Raw genomic sequence first — 14523 nt, forward strand, 5'->3', positions numbered from 1 at the left:
TGCCAAATTCATTCATGCCTCAGCACTCACTGTGTGTTTCCTCTACTTCGTGTTGCAGTTCTCTAGATGGCTTCAGGTCACAGCTGAGTTTCCCCTGACTTCCCTGTCTCCCTTTCTAAAGGGGCACCCTAACCCCCAAAATCACACTTGGGCCTATTCTCCTGGTTTGTTTTGTTTATTTTTATAGCCCTTACTACTGTCTGAAACCATTATATATTTGTTTTTAATTTATTATTCGTCTTTCCCATTAGATGAGAATAGTGCTCTTATCTGTATATACACTACTTTATACTCAGTCTTTATAACTGTGCCTTGTACTTACTAGGCACTTAATAAAATCCGTTGGGTGAAATAATGAATGGTTGTGGATAAGCATCTTTGGCTTCTAAAAACTTTATCCTAAAGCACTGTTTCTCAAAGAAGAGAAATATTTTGTCCCCCCAAAAAGGACACATTAAAAAAATTGTGCTTATATTTGTAATTCACCTCACTGTTGGCTCTGGAGTAACACTTAAGATAGGTTGGGCTCAGATACCCATAAACAGATAACTCAGATACCAACAAAGAGGAAGTTTGTTGAAATTATCAAAATACACTGAAAGATTGTCTGACTAGTGAAACGGTTTTATCCTATTACATCCCAAGATAACAGGTAAGATAGGATCCCTGTGGATTTAGCTGTTAGTGACTCGCTGCACTGAAAGGAAGGCTGGTGAAGACAGAAACTACAGAGGCATGGGCCATTGTAGGACTTAAAGGAAAGACGGTTCAGAACCTACCCACTGGCCAGGAAAAGTAGTCAGCTGCTAGCTAGAAATTCGTCAATGTCTGTTTTCACCATTAGCCCTCAGTGTGCTCATGATTCAGGCTGCTCTCATATGGAAGCCCCACTTTGCCTCTAGCTTCAGAGATCACTGTTGAACATTGAAATTTGTGATCATGAATCTCTTGGACTTTTGAGCTTCAGTCATTTCCTGTTAGGCTTTATTGATAAGTCCTTGTGACCGTCCCTATGACCCTGATCTGAAATTAAAGCAAATGGTTTCTTATTAGAAGCCGAGAGTATTGCATTAGACATGACCCTTCTATTCCTTTACATATATTCTACTAGAGATAATTGAATTATAGTACTTTTTTTTGCCTTTTTTTTTGTTTTTATTACTACATTTTTTTCTATTATAATTCTATATGGTTTATTGTTTTATTAAAGTTCACAAAGCCACTTGAACAGTTCTAGATTTGGAATTAAGATATTCAGTGTTTCCTTTCCCTGTAACCCTTCCTAAATAACACAAGTGACTAGTCAGCCCCAAGCTTTGTTTAATTGCTTTTATAGACACCAAATTATTGATTTTGTTTCCAAGAAGTAAATAGGGATTTTAGGTTTGAATTTAGGACAGTGGTCATTTTTTTTGTTAGTTTGTTTTTAATTTTGTTTCGTTTTTTGTTTAGTTTTTTAAAAGCATTTGTGTATTGCAGGTCATCAATATATCTTCAAAATGTGTGTGTATACCTGCACATGTATATAGTGTAATCCTTTGCAGAATATATAGTATTGGTATAAATCCTTGTCTAAATTCTGTTGTGGTGTACTCTAAGTCAAATTTGAGATACCAGAACTGTTTGATTGGTTCTGGAAGCTGATGCTGAGGTAGTTAGTATTGGCTACATAAGGTTACCGTACTACTTGTATAAGACTTTTCATCAAGTGTTAGTGCTTTGTTTATGTCTATCTTCTATGTGACTACTGGAAAGAGGGAGAATTTCTAGCATGAGAAGAGATTAAAGGAGGCTTTATTGGGGAGGTATCATTTGGGCTGGGTTTTAAAAGAAGGGTAGGATTTCAGAAGGTAGAGATGCGGGGTGGGGTCAGGCTGGTATTATATAGATAGACTAGCATGGACAAAGACACAGAGATAAGAACATACTGCATGAGTTTAGAGAACAATAAATAGGCCAGTTTGTCTAGAGTATGTGAACGACACAAAGGACCTCATAATAAAACTGTGAAGATTTTAGAATTCTTTGAAAATACTTTTTCTCTTATTTCATGTGAATATTTCTGTTGTGGTTCTCAGCTTAATCTCTATTTAAAGAAAGTAATATTAACTTAAGCTTAGCCCTTTGTAAAACGTAATGGACTCCTAATTACAAGGCCCAAATTAAGGAGACAATTTTTTCTCTTTCATTTCATCTTTATTTTTCCCAAATTCTTTACATCAGCCAATAAGCATACCTGCCAAATTGCTGATTTTTTTTCCATCTTAAAAAGATAATTTTTACAATGAACACAAAAAGAGACGTGATGTGTTTACAAATAACAAAACAATAAAAATAACATCAAAATAATTTGCTTATGCCGTATATATGACAGAACATATTTAAGATGGCTTTGACAACTCATTAAAGTAGATGAGAAACAAAGAGCCAAAGTCCCTGACTCTCTTGTTTTCTCCTAAATTTTTTAAAATGTTAGTTAAAAGTGGATTCAGTTGGTATCCTTGCTTTTTCATTAAGAACACTTCAAGTTCCATGAACAAACTCTGTCATTGCCTCCAGTATTATAAGTAACCTCTTAGAAGGGAGGAAGGACATGTAAAGCTACTAGCCTCCAGGCAGGTGATGGCAGCTGACTAAATGGACTGTGACTGATCATATCTCATCTGTGAGTTTTCTTCATTCTCTGAAATTACTGGAGACTGGGCAGAGATGGGAGGTGACTGCATTCTTGACCCTGTGAGGTCCAGGGGTGCTAAGCAGTCAGAGATAACTGGATGAAAAAATGAGGCTTGTTAATAGAGCCCAGGAAGTCAGAAATTGGGGCTTGAAGAAGAAAGACCTAGAGGAAACATCTGCTAGCTGTTCCAGCAGGGTGTAGGGGTGGGAGAGTGAGGAGGTGGGGAGGCAGGAGGGTCAGAATACCCACCTACGCTGTTACTAAGCTTGTTGAAAAGAAAGCTAATCTGATTTGATGTAGACTCTTCCCCTGTGGACCAGAAAAACAGAAGCATCACAATCTGCTATTCATACAGAAAGTGTGAGTAGAAAGAAGGAAAATGCACATGTGGGGTTGAGAACATCTGCTGTAACAAGTCATTTAGAGACAGCTAAGCAGTGGCGTTAAAGCAGCTCGCTAGTGTTTGGCGGAAAGGATGAGGAGGAATGGGGGTGGAGACCAACGGGATGAGTGTAATTAGGTCATGAACAGCATTCCACCCTATAGCTTTCATTTTCTTAGTGCTTGGATCCGTAGTCTCATCAGCAAGGGAACACTGTGATTAATGGCAGCAGCCAGGAATATGCCATGGAGATAAATTGCTCACAGCAGGGTACAGCTGGTGCCTGGGAAAAAAGCTTAAGAGACATATAAAAAAAGTCCTGTACCAAACATTGGGAATGTTCTCACTTTTATTTCTAAGTCATATTTTGTGTATCTTAAACCTACTTTATATCATATGCTACTCAATGCTACTCAGTGCTGTAGTTTTCACATTCATGATGAACTGTCAACACTGTGGGAGAAAATAATGATTAATGTACTCAGTTGCAGAGAGATCACTGATTATTCCGATATTGTTATGTATTACTTACTACTTACTAATTTTATTTCTCTTTATTAATGATGAAACTTTTCACGTGTAGAGTTTGAAGTTCTCCCTTCCAGCTTTTCAATATTCTTGTGGTTGAATCATCTTGACATTGGTGACACCATATATTTCTATACTTTTTCCAGGATTTACCAGTTTATATTACTTCATTTAACACCCACAAATCTCCACTGGGTGGATAAAGCAGGTGGTGTAATCCTTATTTAGAAATGGGGAGCACTGAAAATAATGAAGTTAACTTTTTTGCCTGCAGTCACACAGCTGGTTCTTAACACAAAAAGACTAAATCACTCCTTTCTCCTTCTGCAACCTTCTTTAAAAACATTATTGAGATATTGGGGGCTCCTGGGGATTCTGGCTCAGCATCCTCCACTCAGTTTGCTAATTCTTCAATCTGTGGTTCCCCTCCTCCAGTTTTGTCCCAGGTTCCAAACTCAGCGCGCCTGCTTACCTAGCTTCTCTACATGGAGGTCTCACCAGCAGATAAGACTCAACATGTCCCCAACTGAATTGATCAACTTTCTAGCCCCTCCCTAGACCTCCTGGTCCTGAGTTCTTTAATCTAGTGAATGTCACCACCAGACTCTAAGTTGCCTAATCTCAGGAATTCATTTATTTCTCTGTTGCATCTGTTACTGTCCATGGCTAGGCCACCATTCTGTCTTCACCACAGCCCTCTAACTAGTCTCCCTACCACCATCCTTGACTGCCCGCCCCCATTCTCCCTTTTTCATTCAGATTGGGCTTTCTAAAATGCAGATTTGATCAGTCTCTTCCCTGAGACCCTTAATGGCTTCTCATTGCGGTTCAAGATAAAATCTAAAATTTTTAACATAGTTTACAAGGCCTCACAGAATCTGGCCCTCAGTTCCCAACTTCTTTGACCACTCCCTCTTTCTCAATGTATTCCCTGATTTAGCTATATTAAGTACTTTCTGGCTTCTAGAGTGTATCCTGTTCTTTTGCCTCCAGGCCTTTATACAAGCAGCTCTCTTTTCCTAGAGAACTCTCTTTCTTCAAGCCTCAGCCTAGACCTTACGCCCTCTGGGAAGGCTTCTCTGCCACAGCTCCCTCCCCTGTGCTCTGAATCTCTGTCCATTTCTCACTCAGACTGTATTTGTCAGGAGGGCGGCAGGCATGTCTTTGTTGTCTGCCATTGTATCCCCATGTTAAGTGTAGTGTATGAACCAGCTAGGTGAACAAGACCTTTACATTGAATGAATAAACACATTTTTCTAGATTTCCAGTGTTGTTTTCACTAAGGTAGTTCCCCACCAACATAAGCAGTATTCTCTGGCTGGTTTTATTGTTAAATGTCCAGATTCTGCTCATTCTCTAAGACGTCTATACTATGTAAATATCCCTAAAATTTAACCTTTTCCCCTTAAGTTCGAAAGTTTAATGAGGTAAACTATAGAAGACTTAGAGCAACAACATGAATAAAAGCAGTTATTTTTCAGGAGACTACAATATACCAGCCCCATGTTCTATATTTTACATACATTATCTCATTTAATCCTCACCACAAACACTGGGGTTCCCTCATTTTACAGCTATAGACATGACTTCAAAGCCTGTGCTCAGTCCATAAATTCCTACAGTTATCACCTTTTTGAAACAATAAATACCGGCATTTCTCTTATAGCTCTGTTTTTTATTAGCTGAGCTGGCTTTAATTCTGTCACTTGCACTGAGTTTAAAGCCCAATGTAAAACAATGAGGTCAATTTTCATTTTTTCCAATTTACAGTTGTAGAAAAGAAGGAATATTGTGTCATAAAAAACTGAAATGAAATATTGTCCATTAATGTCTTAATCATGACTATTCAGGTAGTAGGATTAAAGTCATTTTCTTTGCATTATTTTCTGAGTTTTGGGTAATATAGTTATTTTATTATTTACAAACTCTAAATATAAAGGACTTATTCTTTGACCCACAGGATGGGTTTCCAGATTTCCAGGATTCTGTGCAAACTCTCTTCCAGCAGGCTAGAGCCAAGAGTGAAGAACTTGCAGCTCTTAGCTCACAGGTAACAGAAACTACCAGTTATTATTTCATAATATCTGTATGTTAAAAACTAAATGACTGCTTCAACTAGCTTCAGTTTTAGTATCTGAGGATTGATTTTATTTCTAGTTGTTTTTAAAATTTCATCTGAGACACAGCTCTATCAACAAGATAGCAGTAACAGCTTGGTTTGATTTGGTTTATGAACAGAATCTGATATGGCTACACTTACTTATTCTTTATAGTTTTGTATGAAGTGAGACAGATTCTATACTCAATGTATTCCCTTACTCAAACTCAACAGAAAAACGCAAAAGAAACAAAAAAACTTAAAAGAAATAATCTGATATCAGGAAAACAGCCATGTTGACTGTGGCTGTGTGTAATACAACTCTGAGATAAAATAGTACTAGTTCTCAATAAAATATTAATAGTCAACTTTGTAATTTTTTTTTTTTTGGTGGCTGGCCAGTGCAGGGATCTGAACCCATGACCTTAGTGTTATAACACTGTACTGTAATCAACTGAGCTAACCAGTCAGACTTCAATTTTTGTTAAATCATTTAAATTTATGTATATTGAAGAACTGATAAATTAATATGTGGCTTTACCTAAAGCCACTTTTGCCATTAAGTTATTAACTGTGTATGTACACTGAAGTTAACATTTTAAAGAATCCTTCTGCAAATGCCTTTTAGAAAGCACTGTAAGTTTTTATTCCTGTTGAGCTTCTTCCTAGTGACTTGCTTTTGGTCATATTTAGTACTGCCAAGTTTTGTTTTTTTTTTTCATGTTAAGAGGATGAAAAATACATTTTCCTTCTTAGAAATGCTTATTAAATTTTATCAATTAATAGCAAGTTTAAATGAAATGAAGTTATGGTTACTTTTGGTCTGGTTTATGTGCATTCAGAAAAATAGTGTAAACGTTTATTTATTCTATGCATTAATACGTTCCACCTGTTGATATTTAATATTGTGAATCAGGACTTTTTGTAACCAATTTTGTATGGCAGCTTTCTTACTACTCATATAGCATGATAGTGATTCATAGCAGTGTATTTTGACTACTACCTCCTTTGCAGAGTATCACAAATATACTGCTTTGAATATCACTTATAAGTAATTTTGAGCAGCGCATGCAGAAGTAACTCATAAAACACATACAGAGATCAATTTATATATTAGCTAACTAATTGTGTATTTTAAAAACTTGTCTTTTCATGATTGGTTGGGAAATACTGCAGCTTTATTCCGTGGTAAATGTGAAGGTTCTTGTTGGTACTGTTTTTCTGCATAATTTGCATTGTTTAATTTTAGTGAGAGGTGTGTTTATCTTATTCTTCGAGACAGCTATTTTACACCTTTTCTCGCCCAAAGATACTGTTATCATATCAGAGTCTGTATAGTGCCAAATCCTAAAATAGAGATGCTAAAATTTCACCCTATGTGTTAGAAGTTTATAGCAGATGTTGCTGTTGCTCTTAAGTTTTTAAAAAAATCCTTTAAAGGACTTAGTACCTTGGAAAACAAAGCTAAGGTTAGTTGCTTTTGAGCTGAGATGGAATTCTTTTTCTGGGGTTTAGAAGAAAACTTTTTTCTTCTGTACAAAATCCAGCATTTTATGTTTTAACATGATGATATAGACATTTATGCATATTTATGGAACTTGTGTACCACATGAAGTGTGAACTAATTTTAATGAATACTAAATATATTTGCTGTAGTCTGAAATTGGCATCTTTAAACCATTAAAAAAATCTAGAATGTTTCAGTTACTGATTTTATTTTTGCTTTACTTACTAGCAGCCTGAAAAGGTGATGGCAAAGCAGATGGAGTTCCTTTGCACCCAAGCTGGCTATGAGAGACTGCAGCATACCGAGAGAAGACTGTCTACAGGACTTTACAGGCAAAGCTCAGAAGAGCACAGCCCTAATGGCTTAACTTCTGATAACTCAGACGGACAAGGTAATTTATGCCTTTGGAACCATTCCTATGTGCACTTCAAAGAGAAACTAAAAAAAACTGCTGATTTTTAAATCTTGATCATTTGGTAGGTTCTCTATCAAAATTAACTTTTAAATTGTCCCTTTTTCTAAAAAGGAAAGAATACATCCTTCAAATTTTAATTGTAAAATTTTTTACTTTATTATTTCTAAGCAATAGTTGGCACATGTGATTAACATGAACTTTGTAAAGGGTGGGTAGGAATGAGAGACGTAAACGGTACAGGTCATATTTCCCATAGAAAGATTCCATGGGAGATGTTTATTCTTCTTAAAAAGATCGAAACTTAATATTTTTTTATACCTCAAAAACAGATTTGTCTGGGGAATTTATAACATTTGGTTCTTATGAGAATATGGTAACTGCTTCTCAAGTATTATGACAGAGTCCAAGTCTTAGGTATAGAAAGCTGTGTGATTCCTAAGTATTTTTATCATTCTAAAAATAATTTTATTTTTTTCGTGCCCTCACATAAAGAAAATCCCAAGTCTTACTATTTATTCACTCATTCAACAGGCATTTTGTTTAGTATTTCCTAAATGCCAGGCAAGAGTCTAGGCACCAAAGATGCAGGGGTCAACAAACAGGTCAAGTTCCTCCTCGCTTGGAGCTTATACTCTAGTGGAGGCAGGTGTACAGGATATAAGTATATAAATATATCCTCTAGTTTCAAATAGTTATAAGTATTTGAAGAAAAACAATAATTTTGTAAGACCTTTTTATATACAGATACACCTCGACTTATGACGGGGTTACATTCTGATACAGCCACCCTAAGTCGAGAATATCGTAGGTCGAAATGCATTTACTATCCCAATAAACCCATCATAAAGTTAAAAAATTGTAAATCAGGAACCATCTGTATTACTGTTATACTTTTCTTTTCTTTTCTTTTTTTTAAAATTTTATTTTGTCGATATACAATGTGGTTGATTATTGTGGCCCATCACCGAAACCTCCCTCCCTCCTCCCTCTCCCCCTTCCCACCCAACAATGTCCTTTCTGTATGCTTGTCATGTCAACTTCAAGGACTGTTATACTTTTCTAGACAGTAGTTAGTACTGTCCAAAAATAAGATTTCTAATAATGTCTTTTTTTTTCTTTTCTTTTGGGCAGCTGGCTGGCATGGGGATCCAAATCATTGACTGTGGTGTTATCAGCACCATGCTCTCCCAAGTGAGCTAACCAGCCAGCCCAAAGAATACCATCTTAGCAAGCATTTTCTAACCATGGAATAAAATATTATACGTGTCAGTAGATCAGAGTACTAGAGGAGAGAGAGTTTTTCCTTTTTAAAATATTACAGAAACTTTTTAGTTGAGGTCTTGTTTAACTTCTCCAATCATCCTTAACAGTTAAGAAGCAAAGGATGTTACAAAAGATTTTATGACTCTAATTTATGATACCAGGATGATTCAGTGTGGGATGGCAGTTTGCTAATGTGATGGACTTCGGTATATAACAGAGAATGTGATTTGGTGTACAAGGCATTTTTAAATCATATCTGTGCTAATTCTTTTATTTTTTTCCCATGGATTTTACTGTAGGTTTTTTGGGTTTTTTAAAAAAATAATCTGTAATTGGCTTGATGCCATCTCTGTCTCTTTAGTGTTTATTATGTGGTTAATGACATGCCTTAGTAAAATGGTTAGGCTAGTAAGAAAATGCCTTACAGAAGAGATGTATTATATGCCAAAATTGGAATACTCACTGGAATTCTGTCTTTTGTTTAGTTCATGTTTAGCTCTTAAAAATGTCCTGGCAGAAGTGTAAACCTTGGGACTAGAATGAAATGACTTTCCATTTTCCTCCTAAGTTATTATTTTAAATGCTTTTTTCAATTATTATTTAAATTCTTCAGTTCCTGTTAACTGTTCTCACGCTTTTCCTAAGGAGTGTGAATGTTAAGGCAATTTGTGAAAACTTATTTTTAAGAAAAATCATGGTGTGTTTTTAATATTATTCATATGTATGTATGTTTTCTCTTCATTAGGAGAAAGACCTTTGAATCTCCGAATGCCTAATTTACAGAACAGACAACCCCATCATTTTGTGGATGGGGAGGTGAATAGAATTTACTCCAGTGAGGCAAAGTCCCAGCCATCAGGTGAGAATGTGGTATATGATTACAGAGTTTACCCTTGAATAAAGCATCTTTAAATTCTATTTCCCCTGGGAGGGTGGGGGGTTCAGGGGCCTCAGCCATGCACCCCAACTTCTGCATCCAGCCCTGACCTCCACCCTCACCTGTCCCCCTACCCCCCACACACTGCTCCGCAACAACATCTTAGAATGTAAAATAATAATAATAATAAATTTTTTTAAAAAAGATAATGCAGATCTTTACATGAACTTTTAAATATCTTCATATATGAAGGACACAAACATACACACACACACACACATATTATGCCTTTATAGCATATATATGGTGATGAATTTTTCCTTGTGGTTTGTTTATATGGTGAATTAATTATATTAATAAGTTTACTAATATTGACACCTTCTTAAAAAAAATTCTATTCTCCTGTTCCCACTGGCCACATCCCCCTTGTCATTACTAACAATGTTACTAATCAGTTTTTCTCCCCTCAGAAATGATACATTGCCATAATATTGGCTAGTTTTTTTGAGAACATAGTATTCCGGAGAATGAGAGGGAAAACTCATGAAGGTTGAGTTGATTTTGAATGGTAACTTTTATACAGAAGTTTAAACTGAATAATAGATGGCTGGTTTGAGTTATGTTGTTGCCTTTTCTGGCAGTGATGTAACAGGAAGTTGATGGACTACATATTTCTCATGCTAAGGAAACCTTGTGTACCAATATCTAAACTTTTCATGCAGGTGCATTTTGGGGATGATATTTATATTCCAGAAGTAAACTGAATTCAATAGAGGGATAAACAGTTCCTTATTAAATAGTTAGATGTTTACAGGTTTTTACCCAAGTAAAGTTGAGTTAGACAAAGTTAAAGTATTAGAGATCAACACCATTTGAAAGAATCTAGTATCATTCAATCTTTCAGTTAAAGTATCTTTAGGAATCACTTGATCAAAGTCACTGGTTTCGTAGATGAGGAAGCTGAGGCCAGATAAAATAAATGCCTCTAAATTTGTATTGTAAGTCATTGGGAAAAGTAGTTCAACAAGCATTAGAATTAAATCTGACTTTACATCTGTAGATAAAGTGAATTATGTATTTATTTACCGAGAGAGTTTATGTCCTTCAGTTTCAGTTCATGCTTCTAATAGCAGATACTAAAAAGGCCAAAATCCTAAATAATATTCTGTACTGTGACTTTTTTTTTTTTTTTTTGGGCATTTTATTTTTTTTTTATTTTTATTTATTTATTTATTTTATTTTTTTTAAATTTTATTTTGTCGATATACATTGTAGCTGATTAGTGCTCCCCATCACCAAAACTGTACTGTGACTTTAATGTGCTATTGCATATTTGATTCTAGCCACTTTAATGTCAAAGAGAGGTTGAGAAATTGAAATTATCCTCAAAAGATCACGTCCTGATCTCATGTTTTCCACCTGAGAAAGTAATCTATTCTTTAAAATTCTTAAGAAAAACGCTTTTCACCAATTTATATTCTTTTGAAGATTCTGTGTAAAAGAAATACTCTGATTACATTGATCATATGTGTCTCACTGTGGGAACACACTTGGTATCTCTATTCCATAGGGATATAATTGAGCTAGGGTATTATGTAGAACAGAATGAAGGAATGTCTAAAAAGCCTTTTTTCTTTTTCTTTTTTAATTGGGTAGAAATAATACAGTGTCCATATAGTGCAAACCTGAATCCAGATCTCAGCACTGTTACCTGACTGAGTAACCTGGAGTTACTTAATTACCATGTCCCTCAGTTGCTTTATCTTTAAAATAGAAATAATTTCTACCTCATAGGGTAGTTGTGAGGATTCAGCAAGGTAATGTATATGAATTATTTGGCTGCAGGAATAGTTTTGGGATTTGTTTTAAAACTTTGCTTGATTTTTGTAGTTCATTGATTTAAAATACCAACACACTTTGTGTTTCCATTTTTATGCAGAGAGCCTTGGGATTTTAAAAGACTACCCTCACTCAGCTTTTACCTTCGAAAAGAAAGTCATCAAAACAGAACCAGAAGACTCAAGATAGCTGTGATTCTCCCACTGTTCTTGGAAATGGCATCAAATTTAAGGATAATGCTCCATCGTAGAAATAAGCCTTAATAACCAATGTTGCCTCATTCAGCTCAAACAGATTTCATAGCCAAAGCATCAGGACTGGTACGTAGTCTGTAGAAACCAGGAGGACAAAACAACAGCCACAAAAGAGAAAATTGAGAGAGTGTTGCAATCTGTAACAAAAATATTGATTCATTCACATTCCTGTGTAAGTTGTTTTATGTGGAAGGGCTTACAAATTGATATTGTAAGCATTCATTATTTAAGAATGTACAATGTGTTTGTGTACTTTATAGAAGTAAAATCTAGATGTTGAGACCTGTATGGTCCAATAGATGTGGATACAGTTTATTTTACTTGAAATTTTGTTGTCTACTTTAAGTGTGTTTAGCATAAATATTATATGTCAGAATTTAGAATCTTTGCAGTCATAAAAATGATAGCTTAAGTAACATAGTTGTTGGCAAGGTTGCAATGATTATGGAAAAATGGGAAGCAAATACGCAATTTAAACTAAGGAAAATATTATGAATTTAATATCTGATAAAATATTGTTCAACAGGAAATGTGTAGCACTGATATGTTATTTTCAGTCATTTAATCAGTGCATAATTTACACGATAAATAGTGGAGGAAAGTTAAAAAGATGCAGAAAATATCGCTTACCTAGTTGACTTAGATGGTTTTAATAGCTACTTAAGATTTAACAAGATAGGAAGCTATTACTTGGATAGAGAACTTGAAACAAGTGGACAGATGTATAAAAAAGCCTCAATTTAAACATTGGTATTTTGGAATGTGTTAAATAGATGAAGATTTAAGGTATAGTGAGTTAACCTTACGTGGGATAAAGATATGGTGACTGTTAGCAAAGGCTATATTAGATAGGTGTTGTTTTATATTCAGAAATTCTTCTCCGTGTACAGGAATCAGAGAGACTGGATGGCTTTCACTAGGATGTCTTCCTACCCAACATTGCGTCACAAGTGTGGACAATCACTGCATCCACATTTGCAGGAATATACCTATGGAAGTTTAGTTGACACCTATATTATTTATTTTACAATTTCATTTTTCTGCACCTTTCAGATTTCTGAATACAGCTTTTTAAAAAAATTCATTTTGACCAGAATTCATGTTTTTAATTCCCTCTATTTAATTAATGGACTGTGTGAATATAAATATATATGGGGGTGTACTTAAATGTACTTGTGTGCTAATGAGAATTTCACATGGGAATCCATAGTGGTAAAAAAACAAAAACAACATCTGCCAAAATACTTTTTTTTTTTTGTTGGTTTAAGAGAAGATATTTGACAGCTTTACCGACTTCCTACAGATTTATCTAACCCAGATATTGCCAAGAAGTGTGTATTGACCTGGAATATGTGTTTTTTTGTTTTCAGTTCTGCTCTAAATCATTACTGTGTAAAAAATATTAAGTCATAATCTGTTACACTAAAATTTGTCATCCAAATGTTAGATGAAATGTCTGCACTGTAGTCTCAGATCACTGTCACATATATAATTGCTTTTTCATTTTGATTTGTAGAAGAGCTTTACAGTAGAAACACCAGTAAGCAACTTTTATACTATGAAAAGACTTTTTCCCTTCCTAAATGTTTTAGTCATACCATAGTGTTTTGCCCACTGAAGAAGCTTCTTATGGACTTTGCAACTTTGTTGCTAGCTTGAGGTTGACTATTGTGGTTGTATTGTTCACTGTGTGTAGATATAGTATGAGTACGATTTAAATAGACTGTTCAGTTTTTAATATTAGCCATAGCACTGGTTAGTATCTCAGTAGTTTCATGAAACGTTTCCTGTATTCTAATCTATTTTGAGAAATTTTTTTTTAATTGTGTCTTACAGTTGAAGTCTGTAGATTTTAATAAGCAACAATTTTTAAAGATGCAGTCAATAATCTTCCAACTAATATTTATCCATCTTTTGTGGACCCACAAATTGCATCTTTAAATCCATAAATGTTCCCTTAAGTATCATACTTTTCTGGTCCTTCAAGCTTAGTGATAGAGGGAAAAGCACAAGAAAAATTTCAGTAGAATACAGTTTTTATTTTGTAAACACTAATGTATTAAACTTGCTATACATTAAAGCAAATAATATATATTTTTATTTGAATTGTATATATGAATTGGATGTTATAACTAGTTGGTGTTTTCATTGTGTTAGAGGTATTTTCACTGAACAAGGTCAATTGGTTACCTCAGTATTACAGCTAATGTAGTCCAAGGGACCATTTCTTCCCAAGTCTGTTTTACTTTATTGTGTGATGTCTGTGTTTTTGTGACCCTTAAAGCTGTTGGTGAGGTGGGATGAGTGCACTTGCTTCCTGTGGCAATAAAGATTTTCTGTGCCTCACACATTTATGTTTAATAGCACTTTCTGCAAAGCATTTTCTGCAGTGGGTAATACTCCTATTAGTCTACTTTGCCTCTCCTATCTTATTTGGGCTGGGTTTCAGTGCTAGTGGACAGGAACTTATGTCTTAAGTTATGACTAAATGTTAATGGCAGCTACCTTCATTTCTAAAAAGGTATTTGGTACACGAGTAGTCAGTTTACTCTGGTCTGTCAGAGAGGTCAGTTTGTATCATTCTCATTTAGGAGAAGTTTATAAAGACATTTTTAAAACTCCACCATTTCTAACCAACTAACTGATCAATAAAAGGAGGAATGTTAAGATCTAACATTTATAA

At 34.9% G+C, this 14523-nt stretch overlaps 1 protein-coding gene across 4 annotated transcripts in view; it reads left to right on the forward strand.

The window, feature by feature from the left end:
• Positions 1-14188, forward strand: part of NAB1 (NGFI-A binding protein 1) — a 39577-nt gene extending 25389 nt beyond the window's left edge. For all 4 annotated transcript variants that reach the window (XM_063097187.1, XM_063097178.1, XM_063097194.1 and 1 more), the window contains 4 exons: positions 5548-5637; positions 7421-7583; positions 9616-9729; positions 11687-14188. In XM_063097187.1, the coding sequence (XP_062953257.1) occupies positions 5548-5637; positions 7421-7583; positions 9616-9729; positions 11687-11775 (456 nt within the window). In that variant the 3' untranslated portion in view covers positions 11776-14188. The remainder of the gene's footprint in view (positions 1-5547; positions 5638-7420; positions 7584-9615; positions 9730-11686) is intronic.
• Positions 14189-14523: the final 335 nt, after the last annotated feature.

This window comes from Cynocephalus volans, chromosome 1 (genome assembly GCF_027409185.1).
Source record: "Cynocephalus volans isolate mCynVol1 chromosome 1, mCynVol1.pri, whole genome shotgun sequence".
NCBI lineage: Eukaryota > Metazoa > Chordata > Mammalia > Dermoptera > Cynocephalidae > Cynocephalus > Cynocephalus volans.